A 16,877-nucleotide genomic window follows, 5' to 3' on the forward strand; every position below is an offset into this window, starting at 1 on the left:
TTGGTTGCATTGCGTACGTGCACATACGCAGGGAAATGCGCACCAAACTTGATCCTAAGTCTCACAAATGCATATTCCTAGGATATGGTGACAGAGGTGAAATGGGGTATAGACTTTGGGATCCCGTGAATAGAAAGATTATACGCAGCAATGATGTCATTTTTGATGAAACATGCATGTATAAGGAGCCTGCAAGGCAACAGGAGCCTAGCAGAGTCATCTTTGATGATGATGGACATCATGGACAACAACCAAGGGTTGTAAATCAGCCATTACAGCAGCAAAACCAGCCCTTAAATGGTGCTGAAAATGGTCCAAATGGACAGCCAGAGATGGCAGAAGATATCCCTATGGATATACCACAGTTAGAGGAGATACTGGGCATGATATTTCAACCTTATGGCATGGAACAGGAGCCACCAATAGGTGATATGCAGGCTGGACAGCAACCTGCAAATGATGGTCATTGGGTACGGAGGTCCACAAGACCCTCCAAAGCCCCTGACAGGTTTGTTCCAGGGGTTGACTACTTAATGCTCACTGACTGTGGGGAGCCCTCATGTTATAAGGAGGCTTTACAGAGGGCAGACAAGGCTCTTTGGGAGCGTGCTAGAGATGGATTCTCTGCACAAAAATGGAACATGGAAGTTGGTGCATTTGCCTACAGGCAAGAAGGTTTTGCCATGCAAGTGGGTTTACAGGCTCAAAGTTGCACCTGATGCAAAGCCAAGATACAAAGCCAGGTTAGTGGCTAAGGGCTTCAAGCAGGAATATGGTGTGGACTTTGATGAGATCTTCTCTCCAGTGGTCAAAATGACCACACTTAGAGCTGTGTTAGCTTTGGTTGCACATGATGATCTGGATTTGATTCAGATGGATGTGAAGACTGCTTTTCTTCACGGTGATCTCCATGAGGAGATATATATGCAACAGCCAGAGGGTTATGCAGTGAATGGAAAGGAGAAGCTTGTATGCAAGCTGAAAAAGAGTCTTTATGGGCTCAAACAGGCACCAAGGGAATGGTATCATAAATTTGATACATTCATGAAATCACAGGATTTCAGGAGGAGTGACATAGATCACTGCTTATACACCAAGAAAGCTTTGGATGGCAGTCTATTGATCCTCATCTTGTATGTTGATGATATGTTGATTGCCGGGAAATCTCGTAAAGAGATGGATGCCTTAAAGAAGAGGCTGCATCAAACCTTTGATATGAAGGATTTGGGTGATGCAAATCACATTTTGGGTATGCGGATACTTCGGGACCGAAATCAGCATGTGTTGTATTTGTCTCAGAAGGAATACATTGGCAAAGTATTGCAGAGGTTCAATATGGACGGGGGGAAGAAGACTAGTACTCCTTTGCCTCCATATGTGAAACTCAGTGCTATGGACAACCCACAGTCAGATAGTGGTAGGGCTGATATGGCCAAGATTCCGTATGCTTCAGCTTGTGGCAGTCTCATGTATGCCATGGTTGCTACTAGGCCAGACATTGCATTTGCAGTGGGAGTGGTTTCTAGATACATGGCCGATCCTGGCAAGAAGCATTGGGAAGCAGTGAAAGGTGTCATGAGATACCTGAAGGGCACACATGATATGTGCATTTGCTTTGGCAAACAGGATGCATTAGTGCATGGTTACACGGATTCGGATTATGCCGGTCATCCAGATAACCGGAAGTCTGGGCGCCAACCTGCTGGACGTGGCCTGGGCGCCGGCTGCCTGGCATAAGCACTGGCCTGCCTGGCTTGGGCGCCGGCCTGGCCTGGGCTGCCTGCGCTAGGCTGCGTAGGCCTGGCTACGCAAGCCTAGGCGCCTGGGGCGCCTGCCTACAGGGTTTCTTGCGGCCCATACGCGCACTCGCCAGCAACGCGTCAACCAACACTTCGCTCGCTCTCTCTCTCTCTCTCGTTCAATCAACGAAAAGCAAACTTGTTTTTTTCGTTTTTTTTTTCTCTGTTTTCTCTCATGCGACTGCACAAAAGCATTCAACCCTTACTTAACTACCATCCCATCAACAACATGGGTTTCTTTGATGAAGAAAAAACACATACTAATCTGAAAACTGTAGTATGCACTGAAAAAACAGCAAGTTTTTAACACATACCGTTCTTCGACCTCTTCTTCTCTACCTACCGACTTGCTCGTTCACGAGGTATGCTCTGGTACCACTGTCAAATCCCCACGGATCTTCCCTCGTGATCGATCTTGGTTCGAAACTCGAATCCTGCAAACAAACGAACAACCAAACAAGCAAGGGGGTGCAGGCCTGACTCACCTCCCAACCATGACAGCCGTGGGCAAGCCCACAGTCTTGGCTGTCCCCACCGAGCCACGAGCTGAGCTAACTAGGATGACGTACCGACCAATCTCCTCCTCGCGACGTCCCATACCGCCACGAAGCTGCCCTCGTGGGCCTCGAGACTGCTGTCGGCCTCGGCTGCATAAAGCAGGTGCACGTCTGCACTAGATCCAGGCTCCAAGACCATAGAGCTCTCACAAACTCGCGAGACTCTCTATAATACAATAACTAACCTTGGCCATCCTTTTATAGGCTCTTGGCAGGTCATCGGGCATCCACACTTGGCCGCCCGCCCGTCCATACTTGGGTGCCCACCCGTTAGTATTTCCCTAACTCAGCTCGTCAATCAGCCTGCCTAGTTCCAAGCTTCCCTAAGTCTCGAAACTAGTCTTGCATGCGTATAACACACGGTAGATACCCACTGTGCACATGACAGTCTTGGAGTCTTATGATTTGGCTGATTTCATTGTGGTTGGAGTGCCAAGGCTAGAGTTGGAGGAGGACGAGCTTTCACTATCCACTAGGAAAGAGCGGGAGGCTCATGCACAATTGTGGGATCGTGTCAATGCTTGTGTGCGTTCTTTCATCTTCCTTAAGTGCACACCCCAAGTGATTAACCACATCAAACACACGACGCTGGTCCAAGGGATTTGGCGCACTTGGCTTCTTTGTACAATAGGGTATCACCCATGAAGAGAATTTCCTTGGAAGTGCAGATGTGAGTGATGAATCCTACAAAGTCTTTGACGATGCGAGAGTACATCAATAAATTCCAGGCTCTTCACTAGGAGGTTCTTCAGGCTAGGAAGGAGATATCTTCAGAGGATATGGCCATCACTTTACTGTCTCATCTTACCCCTCAGTACTCAGCTTTCTATTCTTCTTTGATCACCAGTGGGTGGCTCAGTACCATTATGAGCATACATGGCAAAGGAAATACAAGTGGATATAAATTTGAGTTAGTGATTTTGAGGAGTGCCGCCTAGGGATACTCGGGAGTGGATTCTAGACAGTGGTGCTTCTAGGTACATGACTCCTTCTCGAGAGCTATTACAAGATCTTCAAAGGTAGACATGTCACATCTTTATTGGTGACAAATTCACTATCCCGATTCACAGTGAGAGCAAGTTGGAGATTATTCCCGATGGTAGAGGGGGGAAGCATTCTTTATGTTCCATCTCTTGGCTTTCATCTTTTGTCACTGCATGAGGTTTGCAAGGGTGGAGTTTGATGAGCATTTTGTTGCTCTTTGGGACAAAGCAATAGGCTAGGTTGTTTGGTAAGGTGGAGTGGAGAATGGGATTTACAAACTCTCAGCATTGTCTTCTCTGAGAGGTACATAGCTCGGTGATTTGTGGCATTTCCGTTTTGGCCACTTGAATGTGGATGCGTTGCGGTGGGCTTTTCGGGACCAAATGGTGGATGGCTTGCCAGATGTTGGTAGAAAACAAGGACATTGTAGTTCTTGCATTCGTGGGAAGTAGCACAGGGAGTCTTTTCCAAAGCAAGCTGCTAGGCGGGCTTCGAAACCTTACTTGTGTGGACCTATGCAGACCCCATCTTTGGGAGGTTCCTTGTATTTCATGTTGCTTGTGGATGATTGTAGCAAGTTCACATGGATGTATTTTCTTTCCCAAAAGGACCAAGCCTTTGCTCGGTTCAAGGGTTGGCATGTTATGGTGGAAAAGGGGTCTGGATTGCAGGTGAAGATTGTTCGGGTTGACAAAGGAGGGGAGTTTTCTTCTAATGCTTTTGTGCGGAGCATGGCATCAAGCGGAGCTGGCCAATATAGGGTCACCTTCAGAGAATGGAGTAGTTGAAGGTAAGAACAGGACCGTGGTGGAGATAGCGAGGATGTTGTTGGAGCATCGTGATCTTCCTTGTCTACTTTGGGGAGAGGCTGTGGCTACGGCTATCCATACCCTCATCCGATCTCCGATGACTTCAGTGCCTAAGATGATTCCATTTGAGGCTTATTTTGGAAGGAAACGAGATGTCTCCCATTTCCATGTTTTTGGGAGTGATACCTATGTTCACATTCCAAAGAAGCAGAGGGGAAAGCTTGACTCGAAGTCCTAGAAGCTTGTGTTTATGGAATATAACTCTCTTTCCGAAGGCTACAGGTTATATGATCCAAAGCGGAATGAGGTTGTTGTCAGTAGAGATGTTGTCTTTGATGAGCATGTTCCAGCTTTCACTGTTGATGAGCCACCACTTCTTGGAGAACGAGATGACTCATGAGTATGAGGATGATTCCTAGGCTATTGTTCTAGCTAGCCAGCGTCAATCAGTTGTAGAGGTTGAGTCCGAGATTTGAGATGAGCCACAACATCAGCAGGAGGCACCGCGTTCTGTTTGGGTACCAAAGTGGTTGTTGGATACCATTCGGGAGTTAGGTGTTATGGAGTATCCCTCCGAGTGGACCACGGAGGATGAACCTCGAAGATCGCACAGAGTTCGTGCAGTACGTTTGGAAAACGTGCTGAAAAGATTCCAAACGTAGTGAACGTTGTCCCCAATATATATACTTATAAACTTTTGAAATATGAAGTTTGAAGATTCATCAATGAACATGGTCCAATGCCGCCAACATGATAAATAACATGAGTGGATGTGCTAGTAAATATTCCTCCACAATATTTGCAGTTCCACACGCGCGTGTTGGAGTGACCGACACCTGGGGTGTTGGGTGTGCCTTGAATGATGGTGTGCCTTGCCCATACGGAACTCGATGCAGGAGGCATCTATGGCATATGCACAAAAAGCAATGAAGAAAATGGAGAAATGCAAGACGAGTCACGACTCGAGAGTTTTAAAATATATTTCAAAATTCAAGCACAATAAGAATAAAATTTCAACCTGTGTGTAAGGGTCCGGGGAGGTGCAGCAGAGAGAGAGAGAGAGAGAGAGAGAGAGAGAGAGAGAGAGAGAGAGAGAGAGAAACGTCTATGAGAGGCCAAAGTCGGCCTATGAGACAAAATAATACAACTGTGTTCTTCCGGTCATCGGAAGAAAAGAAACAAAAGAAAAAGTGTGCATGTGTCTGGATACAACTATGAATCATCATGGATCGGTGGAGCCCATATACAAACAATATAAGGGGGGGGTGGGGATGTGGATGGAGTGCTAAGGCAAGATGCATCTCTATATGTTGAAGGGGTAGTACAAGCATGCTATGCAGATCTATGTCCAACTCCATCCAGTGCCATAAGAGGGATATAAGATATCATACATCGCCGATGCTGAGGCTGTGAATGGCATGAACATGTACCCTAAGTCTGAGTGAAAGCGAGCTAGCCTCTCCTGTGTCTCCATCTGGTGTCTCATTCGGATAGCTGCTATCTCTCGGTGACGGAGTCGGGGTGCTCTATGTCCAGTCTGTCTAGGTGTCCTCCTGGCTCTCAATTCCTCTGCTCTCTGTGCGGTCACCCCACGTGGTACATCAGCTGGCACTGGCATAGCTCTCTGGAAGAAATCTGTGAGCTGGGACTGTCTCCCACCCCTAGTGGGAGCGGGTGTCTGGAGGAGTCTCTCTCGAGAACTATGAAGCTCTAGTAGTAGTCTGCCAAGCTGTCGCTAGTCCGAGGCCTCCATCAAGTGATGTAGTGAAGAGTGCTCCTCAAACAATCCTGCATATCTATCTCTTGGCTAGTGACATCTTGCTTATCTATTGTTTGATAGAGGACAATGTGGCGGACCTCTCACGAAGCGTCTACCTCAGCAGATGCTCTGTCAGCACTCTAGCTCACTGGGGTTGGTTCCACATCGAGGAGCTTAGAGGGAGTGTTAGCAGTCATCTCCTGTCCCTACCATATTACTCAGTAGGGAGTGAGGGCCTTTGTTGTGGGTGTGCCTGCCCGATTAGGAGCTTTCTCCATTTTTCCTCATTGTCCATGTTTTTTTCCAATTTTGCTAGGAGCAGGGGGGACTGTTTATGATGGCCGACCTAATCTGTCATTGGCCGACTGATGTTCTGCTGACCGACCTAATCTTGTGCTTGCCGACTCGACATATTTCAGTCGTGGGCCCATCAGGGGGCTGTCGGCCCAGTTGCTACTGGCCGACTGGCTGCCCTTCTTGTATATATGGCATGCCTTGGTCCCCCACTCAGTTTGTACCGGATTCTGGTGTATATAGTCCACCCTCTCCTCTCTTTCATTTCTGTACTTCTGGTCTGAGTACTTTGTCTCATTTTCGCTGCCCATTTTGACACTACCTTCAATCGAATGATGGAAAGAATCTTTAGACCACATAGGAAGTTTGTTGCTACTTTCTTTGAGGATATTATTGTGCATTCTAAAAATGAGGAAGAGCATCGAAAGCACTTGGATATTGTGTTTCAGGAATAGCGGAAGCACAAGTTGTTTATGAATGGCATAAATTCACTACTTGGGCCACATAGTGTCCAAGGAAGGGGTCAAGATGGATCCAGACAAGGTTAAGGCTATTATGGAATGGCCAAAGTTGACTAGTGTGCATGCAATTCAAAGTTTCCTTGGCTTATGCTCTTATTATAGTAAGTTCATCAAGTGGCTTGCACTGGCATAGTCACATGAAAACGCGTTTCTGGAGTGAGAAACCCCGAAACGCAAGAAACGTTTCAGAAACTCTTGATTTTTTTGGTTTCTCAAAAAAAAAAAATTTGTTTCTCAAAGTTAAAAGATCCTTTTTTTTGAAACTTTAGCAATGCAAAATTATACAGAAACAATCCGAAACCTTGGCGTTTCTTAGCCGAAGGCCGAAACGTTTTGCCCCGAAACGTCGAAAACCCTGAAACGTCAAAAACCCCGAAACGTTTCTGGTGACTATGGGACTCAACTTTGCAATGGTGGCTAGTCCATTGCATGATTTGACAAAGAAAGCCGTGGATGGTGGATCAAAGTTGAAAAGAATCGTTTGACGCATTGAAATTTTATGCTAGCAAAGGACCAATGTTGATTATTCTAGATTTGTTATGTTGTGGCCTATGAAAGTCGAAGACTTCAAGGAGCCGAAAAGACCGCACCCACGTATGAAAGAATTGATGGCTATCGTTCATGCATTGAAGATTTGGAAGCATTATCTTATGGGTGTTTGTTATCAAGACAGATCATCAAAGTCTTAGGTACCTCATGTCTCAACCTAAGATGTCAGAAAAGCATAAATGATGGGCTAATTATTTGGCCCAATTTCATTTCCAAATTATTCATACTTATGGAAAAGACAACAAGGTAGCAGATGCATCATCTCGGAGACCCATGAGCCATGCGGTTTCTACGGGTTATCATATGGATTTTACTTTGAAGAAAGATCTTTATGCTAACGATGAGGATTTCAAGGATATTTGGAACAGATTGCAGAATGGAGATTTAGTGGTCTTCTATGTCATCAAGAAGGGTTTCCTTATGATGCAAACCCATTTATATGTGACAAAGAATTTGAGGCCAAAAGTGATGGAAGAATGCCATGCTCTACCCTACATGGGACATGGGGACATCTTGACTACTTCAAGCTTATGAGGAAGCGGTTGGTCCAGATGAGATTCAAGAGGGAGGCATTGTTCCTCTAGCCCTCTTCATTGTATATATATATATTGGAATGTAATAGATCATTATTTTGCTTATGTAATGGTTGATTGGTCATGCTCTAGTTTGGGTCGGTTGCATACCAGATGACCCAAGGAGCGAGATTTGTATTTGGGTGGCAGTGATGCCAGATTACCCATTGGGTGGACTTTGTGCCAGATGCCTTGGATTTTAGAGTCGGGCGGTCATAGTGACCAAATGGCCCAGATGATTGTGTTGGATTTGACAGTCAGGCGGTCAATGCGACTAGATGGCCCAGATGACTATTTGACAGTCGAGCGGTCCAAGACGTGAGATGGCCCAAATGACTGAATTGATGAACACTTTGTTAGCACATTCATCCCTAGTAGAAACTCATGTTTGGTGTCCTTTTGGTCTCTTTTTCATGGCCCTTGGTTGTGGGCTGGCCACCCCTTATTTACATATTTTCCTGGGATTTTTCCCTGCCTGGATGTATTTTCCCAGTCGGCTAGCTTTATCATGTCCAGTCGGCCGGCCCTTCCTACCTATAAATAGGTGGGCTGGCCTCTCACTTTTCCATCTTGCCTAGTCTTTCTTTTGCTCCCTCACTTATGAGACTCTTTCTGTCTCTTGCTTGGGACTGTATCACTTCAGTATATTCAGCATAGTTGCTCCATCTCTCTCTCTCTCTCGCACTCTCTACTCAGCACACTCTAGTGCTTATTTGCTTCCGCTCGGTGCACTCTTTCATGGTATCATCGCTCCCGGTTCAGCGATTCCATCTGCTGCCCCAGATTCAGCCCTATCTACAGCCCCTTCACCTTTGCGTTTTTCTCAGATTTGCAGCCCTCTGGATGCTGCGTTTTCTGGACAGCTGCTGCTGATTGCTTTCCCTTCACTTTGGCTTCATCGCTTACAGCCTGAAGGTAATTTCTCATCAGCATTTTCTTCTACTTGGAGTTTGGAACTAGGCGGCCTGTTTTTTCAGGTTAGCAGCCCCTCTTTGGCTGTGTTTTCCTCTCCAGTGGACATTCCCTTTTGCAGAGGGGGTATTGTGGTGGTTTGGGCTTTGGTGGCAACCTTGGTACCTGTGGTGGACACTCCTTCCGAGATTGTGCATATTTCTGAGATTGGGCCCAAGCTTTTGTGATGGCTGCCCTGACTACACTTCATATGTTCTCTGAGTCTGCAAAGCTAGATGGTTCCAACTATACTTTGTGGAAGGTGAAGGTGAAATCAGCCTTGCATGGCGTGGATCTCTGGGATTGGCTTGTTACACCTGCCAATGCCACCCCTCCCACCCTTGCTTCCGGTGGTGTGACTCAGGCACAGATTGATATTTGGCAGGCGAATGATTGTTGTGTTTTCTCCTTTCTGACGTTGAACTGTCAGGATTCTGTTCTCTCTCATGTGCGTACAGCAGATGCTGCACATGAAGTTTGGAAGGCATTTGTAGATCTCTATGAGATTAAGTCTCCGGGTCGGATTTTGGTGTTGGAAAAGCAGCTTATGAACTTATCAGTTTCGGCCTTTCCATCTTTATCTGCTTCCATCTCGAAGATGAAAGATCTCCGGGACGAGCTTGCTGTTCGTGGCAAGGATATCTCTACAGAGTATATGGCTATTCGGCTTCTCTCCAAGCTTCCAGAGAGGTTTGATACTTATTTTTAGTCTCTTGTTTCTTCTCCTCGTCCTGTTCCAGTTACTTGGGAGGAAGTTCTCCCCTCCATTATGCAGATTGAGTCTCGCTTTGAGGAGCGGACTGGCACATCTGGTGGTTCTGATGGAGCTTTGGCTGCGCGAGATAAAGGGAAGAATCAATAGAAGAAAGGGAAAGGGGGTTCTGACAAGAACTCCAAGGATAACGACAAGGATAAAGACAAAAGCAAATCTTCTAAAAACAAGGACATTGAGTGTCATTATTGTGGCAAGAAGGGTCATAAATCGCCCCAATGTCACAAGAAGAAGCGAGATGAAGAAGCAAAGAACTCTTCCTCTACAACGGTGTCTCGGACCAGCCACCTTTCCGAAGGAGGCGACACACAGATCTTCGACATCACTTGCTCTTGTTCATGCAGACTTATGTGGTCCTATGAGTACTGCGTCTTTGAGTAAGGCATTGTACATGCTCGTGATGGTGGATGACTTCTCCAGATATACTTGGGTTTTCTTTCTGAAGACCAAGGATGAGGCTTTTTAGCACTTTTGTGATTGGAGAGTTGAGGTGAAAAAAGAGACCAGTTTCTCGGTCAAGGTTCTCAGGACCGACAGAGGTGGTGAGTTTACATCCCAGGAGTTTCAGCAATATTGCCGGACCCATGGCATTCGGAGACAGCTTACTACAACATATACTCCATCACAGAATGGAGTTGCAGAGAGGAAGAATAGGACCATTATGGAGATGGCCCGTGCTATGCTTGAGCATTCTTCATTACCACGACAATTCTGGGCTGAGGCGGCGTCTACCACTGTCTACATTCAGAACAGGTATCCTACTGTTGCTCTTCCAAATAAAACTCCATATGAGGCTTGCCATGGTAAGAAGCCCTCTACTGTTCATTTCCGGATATTTGGTTGTTTGGCGTATGTTCATGTGCCAAAGGAGCATCGCTCCAAGTTGGACTCGAAGTCTCAGCGCATGACTTTTCTCGGATACAGCACTGTCCAAGGCATATCGTCTTTATGATCCTCAGCGTGGCAAAGTTGTTGTGAGCCGTGATGTGGTGTTCGACAAGACTCCTACATCTTTAGAGGGGGGTGGTTAGTTTCTTCTTCCTCCGCCTCCGCCTCCGCCTCCCTCTACTTATGTTACACCTCCAGCTGTGGATTCTCAGTCAGATGATGATGACTCTGCTCCTCCTCCAACGAGTTCGAGCATATCTGTGCCTGGATGGTACTATCAGGCAGTTCATGATTCTGGGTTACGTGAGCTTCCTTCTGCTCTCCACCTTGTTCTCTCAAGCGATCTTCCAGAGTTTCAGGAAAACAAATTCATGAGGGCAACATGTTTGTTAACTATGCTCTTATGTCCTCTATCATTCATGGTCCTTCTGATCCCACTTTTGTGGACGAGGCTCTTTCACATGAGCCTTGGCGTTGTGCTATGCAGGCAGAGCTGGATGCTATTGAATGGAATGGCACTTGGATTTTGGTGCCTAGGCCACTGCAGCGTAAGGTGATTGGTGTGCGTTGGATCTTCAAATCGAAGTTCCGAGATGATGGCAGCTTGGACAAGCACAAGGCGAGGTTGGTTGCCAAGGGTTATGCTCAGTGCCCTGGAGTCGACTTCGATTAGACCTTCGCTCCGACGGCCCGGATGACTACCATTCACACCGTTCTTGCTCTTGCAAGACATCATAGATGGCATGTATTCCAGATGGATGTCAAGTCGGCTTTCCTGAATGGAGATCTTACACAGGAGGTTTATGTTGATCAGCCGCTAGGATTTGTTGTTCTAGGCAAACAGGATCAGGTGTACCGGCTGAAGAAAGCTTTATATGGTTTGAAGCAGGCTCCGCAGGCTTGGTACCAGCGGATTGACGAGTTCTTTCAGTAGCTCGGCTTGCGCCGTTCTCATCCAGATTCGAACCTTTATATCCTCCTTGAGAGGGGGTTGATTGTTATCATTGTGGTCCATGTTGATGACCTCATCTTTACATGTTCTTATTCTGTGAGGATCCGTTCAGTCATGGATGCTTTGGAGACGGAGTTTGAGATGACGGATCTTGGCCTTTTGCATTATTTCTTGGCTTTGAGATTTGGCAGACCCCGAAGGGCATTTTCTTCTCTTAGCAGAAGTACACATGGGAGATTCTTGACAGATTTCAAATGACTGGATACAAACCGGTATTCTTCTCCTATGGATACTAGTGAGAAGCTCTCTTCTTGTTACTTCTCTAGGGATTGATCAGGGACAGTATCGGGTTCTCGTTGATTATTCGGTTTGGTTGACCTACTCCCGATTGGACGTATGTTTCGCAGTCAGCTTATTGAGTTCTTTTTTATCCAAACCTCGTCAACAGCATTGGCGGTGTGCTCTCAGAGTTCTTCGGTACTTGTGTGGCACTCTGGAATGCGGTTTGTTATGTTGCATGTGAGGCAATTTGGTTGCGGAGATTATTGGAGGAGCTTGGCTGTCCTCCTACCGGATCTACTCTTCTTTGGTGTGACAATCAGAGTTGCATCGCCATCGCCAAGAACATTGTGTTTCACGCTTGTAGGAAAAACATTGAGATACGGTATCACTATGTTCGTGAACGGGTTCTTGCTGGAGATTTGCGTTTGGAGTATTGTCCTTTAGCAGAGAATGCTGCAGATTTGTTCACCAAGCCGGTTTCTTAGGCTTCCTTGGCTTCTCATCTTCGGCTTCTCGGAGTATGTTCAGCATTTGGTGCTGAGAGGGGGTGTTAGCACATTCATCCCCAGTTTCTGCTCATGTTTGGTGTCCTTTTGGTCCCTTTTTCATGGCCCTTGGTTGTGGGCTGGCCACCGTTATTTACATATTTTTTTGCAAATTTTCCCAACCTGGATGTATTTTCCCAATCGGCCTGCTTTATCATGTCCACTCGGCCAGTAGTAGCATGTCTAGTTGGCCAGCCCTTCCTATCTATAAATAGGTGGGCTTGCCTCTCACTTTTCCATCTTGTCTAGTCTTTCTTTTGCTCCCTCACTTATGAGACTCTTTCTGTCTCTTGCTTGGGACTGTATCACTTCAGTATATTCAGCATAGTTGCTCCATATCTCTCTCTCTCTCTTGCGGTCTCTACTTAGCACACTCTAGTGCTTATTTGCTTCCGCTCTGTGCACTCTTTCACACTTGGGCGGTCATATTGTTCAGATGGCCCAGATGAGTGGTTGTGATTGACTAAGTGGTTTCCTTGGGGAGCCAAATAAGCTCAAGAGCGGTTTCCAATGAGACTAGATGCTCGACTATGATAGGACAATCTATGAACATGAAGATATTTACATATTCATTGTATGTTTGAATTTCTTTGACTTTGTGTGTTGTTTTTGATGCGTGGACAATGCTTGGATTTATGGCATGTGATAGTCCACTGGGCTCCAGACTACTTGGCCAGTACTTGGAATATCTAGTAGGTGCGAATGATGTATACTTGTTTGTTGATTACATTGTGTCTAATTTTTGCAAGAGGTCAGTATGGATTTCTTTTATCTAACACCTCTAACAGGTCATGAAGAAAAATCATCAAAGACAAGCCATTGGTCAAAGATTAGGCATTAAGATGTTGCCAGTTGAGCATATGACATCACAGATAGAGGGAGACCGAAAAGTACCCCTGCTTTGTAAAATCTTCCCACAACGACGATTACGCCCCTCGGATAGATGGTGCTCTTGGAGAAAGAGAATGTCGACGGGACCCCCAACTGTAGCTCTCCGCCCTCTTTCAGGAATTTATTCAGGAACAATCCACGGGCATGCTGGCCAGGATCAATACAATCAATGAATACAAAACAAAGCAAATATGCCGATGTAGGATATCCAAGTCGATGTTGATGTCAACGTACAAGATCTCTGATGTCGAGCACACCACGGGGATGACCCGCAAGTATCTCTCACCACGCTAGTACCAGATCCAATTTCCAAATCCAATGGATCCCAAGTCCAATGAATCCAAATCTAAGTCCAAGTCCAAGTCCAAGTCCAAGTCCAAGTCCAAGTCCAAATCCCATTCCAAAATCCAAGCTCCATGTCTAAGCTCTGTGTTCCATGTTCATGTCCAAGCTTCATGCCCAAGCTCTATGTCCAAGTTCTTCATGTAAGTGCTCAAGTTCAAGCTTCCATGTCTAAGCTCTATGCCCAAAGTTCCATGTCCAAGCTCTACACATATGCATTCGCAAACAATATGCTCCTCAAGATGCTGTACCTACTCTTAAAGTAACAGTCTAAGGGCTACTCGCAAGCCTTACGCTCATGGGCATTCCGCAAGACCCACGACTGGTGGTTCAACATGAGCAACTCAATGCATCCAAACAATACATCCACTAAGTACTTTCCACATATGTCCCTCTTGATGCTTTACCCACTTTGCTCATGGCCATCCCGCAAGAGCCACACCTAGTGGTGCATCCATGAACATAATAAAGTAGTTGATGTATCATACCAACATACATGCCTCACTGGAAAAAAAATTGATATAAAACCTGTTTTAATGGTATTCGGGCGATAAAAACCTCCAAAAAGCAGTTTTAAGGGTTTTTGAAGTTTTTGTCCGTACAGTCGCACGGAAATATGGTGACGTGGCATTGCAGTTGCTGGAGGCGCTTTGAAATCAATGGGTAGCGATGAAAAACTCCATGATTTGGTTCATAGATGATGATGAAGAAGATAATCTCCACGCTTGAACGAAGATGGCAACGCGATGAAGAGGTTCTTCTTCAACTTGATGCTCAAGAGAGGCTCATGCTTCTTTTATACTTGGGGAAACCTTGTTTTTTTCTAAAAAGTAATGCTTTTGATTTGCTTTTGTCTTTTTATTAAATATTATTAATAATAGCCAAAGTTCTTGATTTTTGCTTTTACAACTTCAGGGCAAAAGGTTGGACTATGACAAGCTGGCCAACTGCTTAGGAGTAGCGTGAGCCTATAATGAGCCCCCATCCCCCTGTGAGTTTAATAAGCCTGCAGTCCTCAGAGCCATACAACCTTTGTTGCACCCAATAGGAGTCTACCAGCTGATCATAAACAGATCTCAAATTAGCAGCAGTTATGTAGCTAATATGCAGCAGTTATGTAGCCAGTGTGCACCAGTTACAGTCCTCCGAGTGCAAGTGCTGTAGAACACACTATAAGCCTGTGTCGGGCAAGTTCCACTTTGTTGTGGAGCATGCTACTCATTCATGTCAATTAAAGTGTCTGAATGATTTGCTTTTGACTCTTCCGATGTTTCATGAATATAGATATGAAGTCATATAGGAGTATTCCTCTTTACATGTGGGTTGAACTTTTACGAGGACCTTGAGATGAGTGAGAGTAGCTAGACTGCTTTCATGGTCAACTTCAGCATTCTAGGTGAAAGGAGTTTGTTTTGCGTTGGTTTGTTATAACTGCTTGTTGGGCTGCTTTCTTACAGCTTTTAGTAGTCTAGCTGATGGAGGAGTACGCCCCACTAAGTTGAATGCTGTACTTTGAACCACAAGGCTGTTATGATACCACTTTATTGCTGTATATTTGTGAATGGCAGCTGCTGCAAATATCTATTTGAGTACATGCTAGATATTATTAACTTACTGAAGGGTGCACCCTATTGCAGGAATTAGATCTCAGGTGTGCCATTCCTTTGGGCATTTGCAATGCAGCTTTGAATCTGGGTATCTCAGGGGGGCTGATTGTGCCTTGGGGTGAAGGCTTTCGTAAAAAAGTAACCCCCATCAGTGACCGATTCTTCATGGGCGGGCATTCTTCTCTTGTTTGTGACATAAAAGGTCCAGTGACAATGTCTGGTTTTCGCTCCAGAGGAATTGGACCTATGGAGATCAGGCGAGCTACGACTGCTGTGGAGGATGGCACTGAGGCTACCGAAATGAGAGATACCCTTGGGGGTGACCTTGCAGTGACTGGTTTTGCAGATCTGTCATTTGATTTGCCATTGGATTTTTTAAGGGAGCAAAACATACATGCCCATTGTTTCATCTGTGCAGGCAATCTCATTGGTCTGCCTGAAATAGACAGCCGATCCTTGTCCTTGGAGAAATTTCTCTCTTCTACCAGGGTTTCTATTGGTGCTGGCATTGTGATTCCTACCAGGCTCTTCCGCCTTGAGGTCTCTCTCTCTCTCTCTCTCACACACACGCACGCACGCACGCACGCACGCATGCACAGATAGTATCATCATTCACGCACGCACGCACGCGCACACGCGCGCGCACGCACAGATAGTATCATCATTCACATTGGTCTGGTGGACCGTTTCAGCTGCTGGAGATGTTAATAAACCTGTGTGTGTGTGCGCGTGTGCATGTGCATGTGGGTCTGTGCATATGCTTGCATGAGGGGTTTAGGTGGGTGTCAGCGTGTGTGGATTTGTTGGGAAGAGGGGGGGCGAGTGTGTGCAGGTGTGTTTTGGGGGGGGGGGCGGGGGGGAGGAGGAGGGGTGTGGGGTGTGGGGTGTGTGTGTGCATGTGTGCATTTTGGCGGCAGGGGGGTGAGTGCGTGGGTTGGGGGTGTGCGCGTCATGTGAACAACTGTTTTTTTTTTGGGGTTAATTTTCTTCTGTTTCTTAGTGCTAAAGTGCTTATTGAATGATTATGTGATTGCTTCCTATGCAGGCGAACTTCTGTCAAGTTTTGCGGCGATTTGACAGTGATCGTAGCAAGAGAGGTTTTCAGTTAAGCTTTGCATCCCCTCAGTGACACTTCAGCTGTAGTGAAGAGCTGCATTTTTTGGGCCTATGTGCCTATCGGAAACAATACACTGCTATAGATGGCGGAAAAGCAAAATTTTCAAGTCATACTCTATTGAGGTTTCAAGATGGTAGTGCATAGCTTCCGAAGTTATCGGCAAGGTTCCTTGCTCCCTTTGACGAGGTTTTGAAATGAGGTATTGCTCACAAGATACCTGCGAAGTAATACTGTGGCTGAGAAGTATGCACCAAGGCTCTAGTATTATTACAGATGATTTTTTTGGATTATAGGAGCATAGTGATGTCTCAATTTACAATCAGGTTTTTAAACCTGTCTTTTGAAATTTGTCCTCATATTGCAATTGGAAGTAGGACTCAGGATGGGAGCTCACCCTTCGATTGCTGACAGGGACTTCTTTTTCATGGAGTGTATTCTCAAGGTATAAACAGTTATGCACATTTGGCTCTCTGTGTCTGTGTCCCAAACCTGATACACCACTTCCTTGATTGTGCTTAGCTTTGCATGATGAAACAATAATCTTAAGTGACGTGAGAAGCAATGGCCTTTATGTATGCATAATGTGGCTCTTTTTAGTGTCAACCATGTCTGAATTTCTTGGTGATCATGTTTGTGCTTCATAGTTAACTTCCCATGTGAATGCTTTATCAAGTATTGCAATGACT

The 16,877-nt window shown here is 45.8% G+C and overlaps 1 protein-coding gene across 1 annotated transcript in view; it reads left to right on the forward strand.

Moving 5' to 3' along the window:
• The window catches only part of LOC147635279 (uncharacterized), a 34,648-nt gene extending 17,988 nt beyond the window's left edge, over window positions 1–16,660 (forward strand). The window contains exons 3-4 of the mRNA XM_086802517.1: window positions 15,105–15,614; window positions 16,120–16,660. Coding sequence (XP_086658643.1) covers window positions 15,105–15,614; window positions 16,120–16,203 — 594 coding nt within the window. The 3' untranslated portion in view covers window positions 16,204–16,660. The remainder of the gene's footprint in view (window positions 1–15,104; window positions 15,615–16,119) is intronic.
• Window positions 16,661–16,877: the final 217 nt, after the last annotated feature.

This window comes from Cibotium barometz, chromosome 9, assembly GCF_041138505.1.
Source record: "Cibotium barometz isolate CiBa-2024 chromosome 9, ASM4113850v1, whole genome shotgun sequence".
Taxonomy (NCBI): Eukaryota; Viridiplantae; Streptophyta; class Polypodiopsida; order Cyatheales; family Cibotiaceae; genus Cibotium; species Cibotium barometz.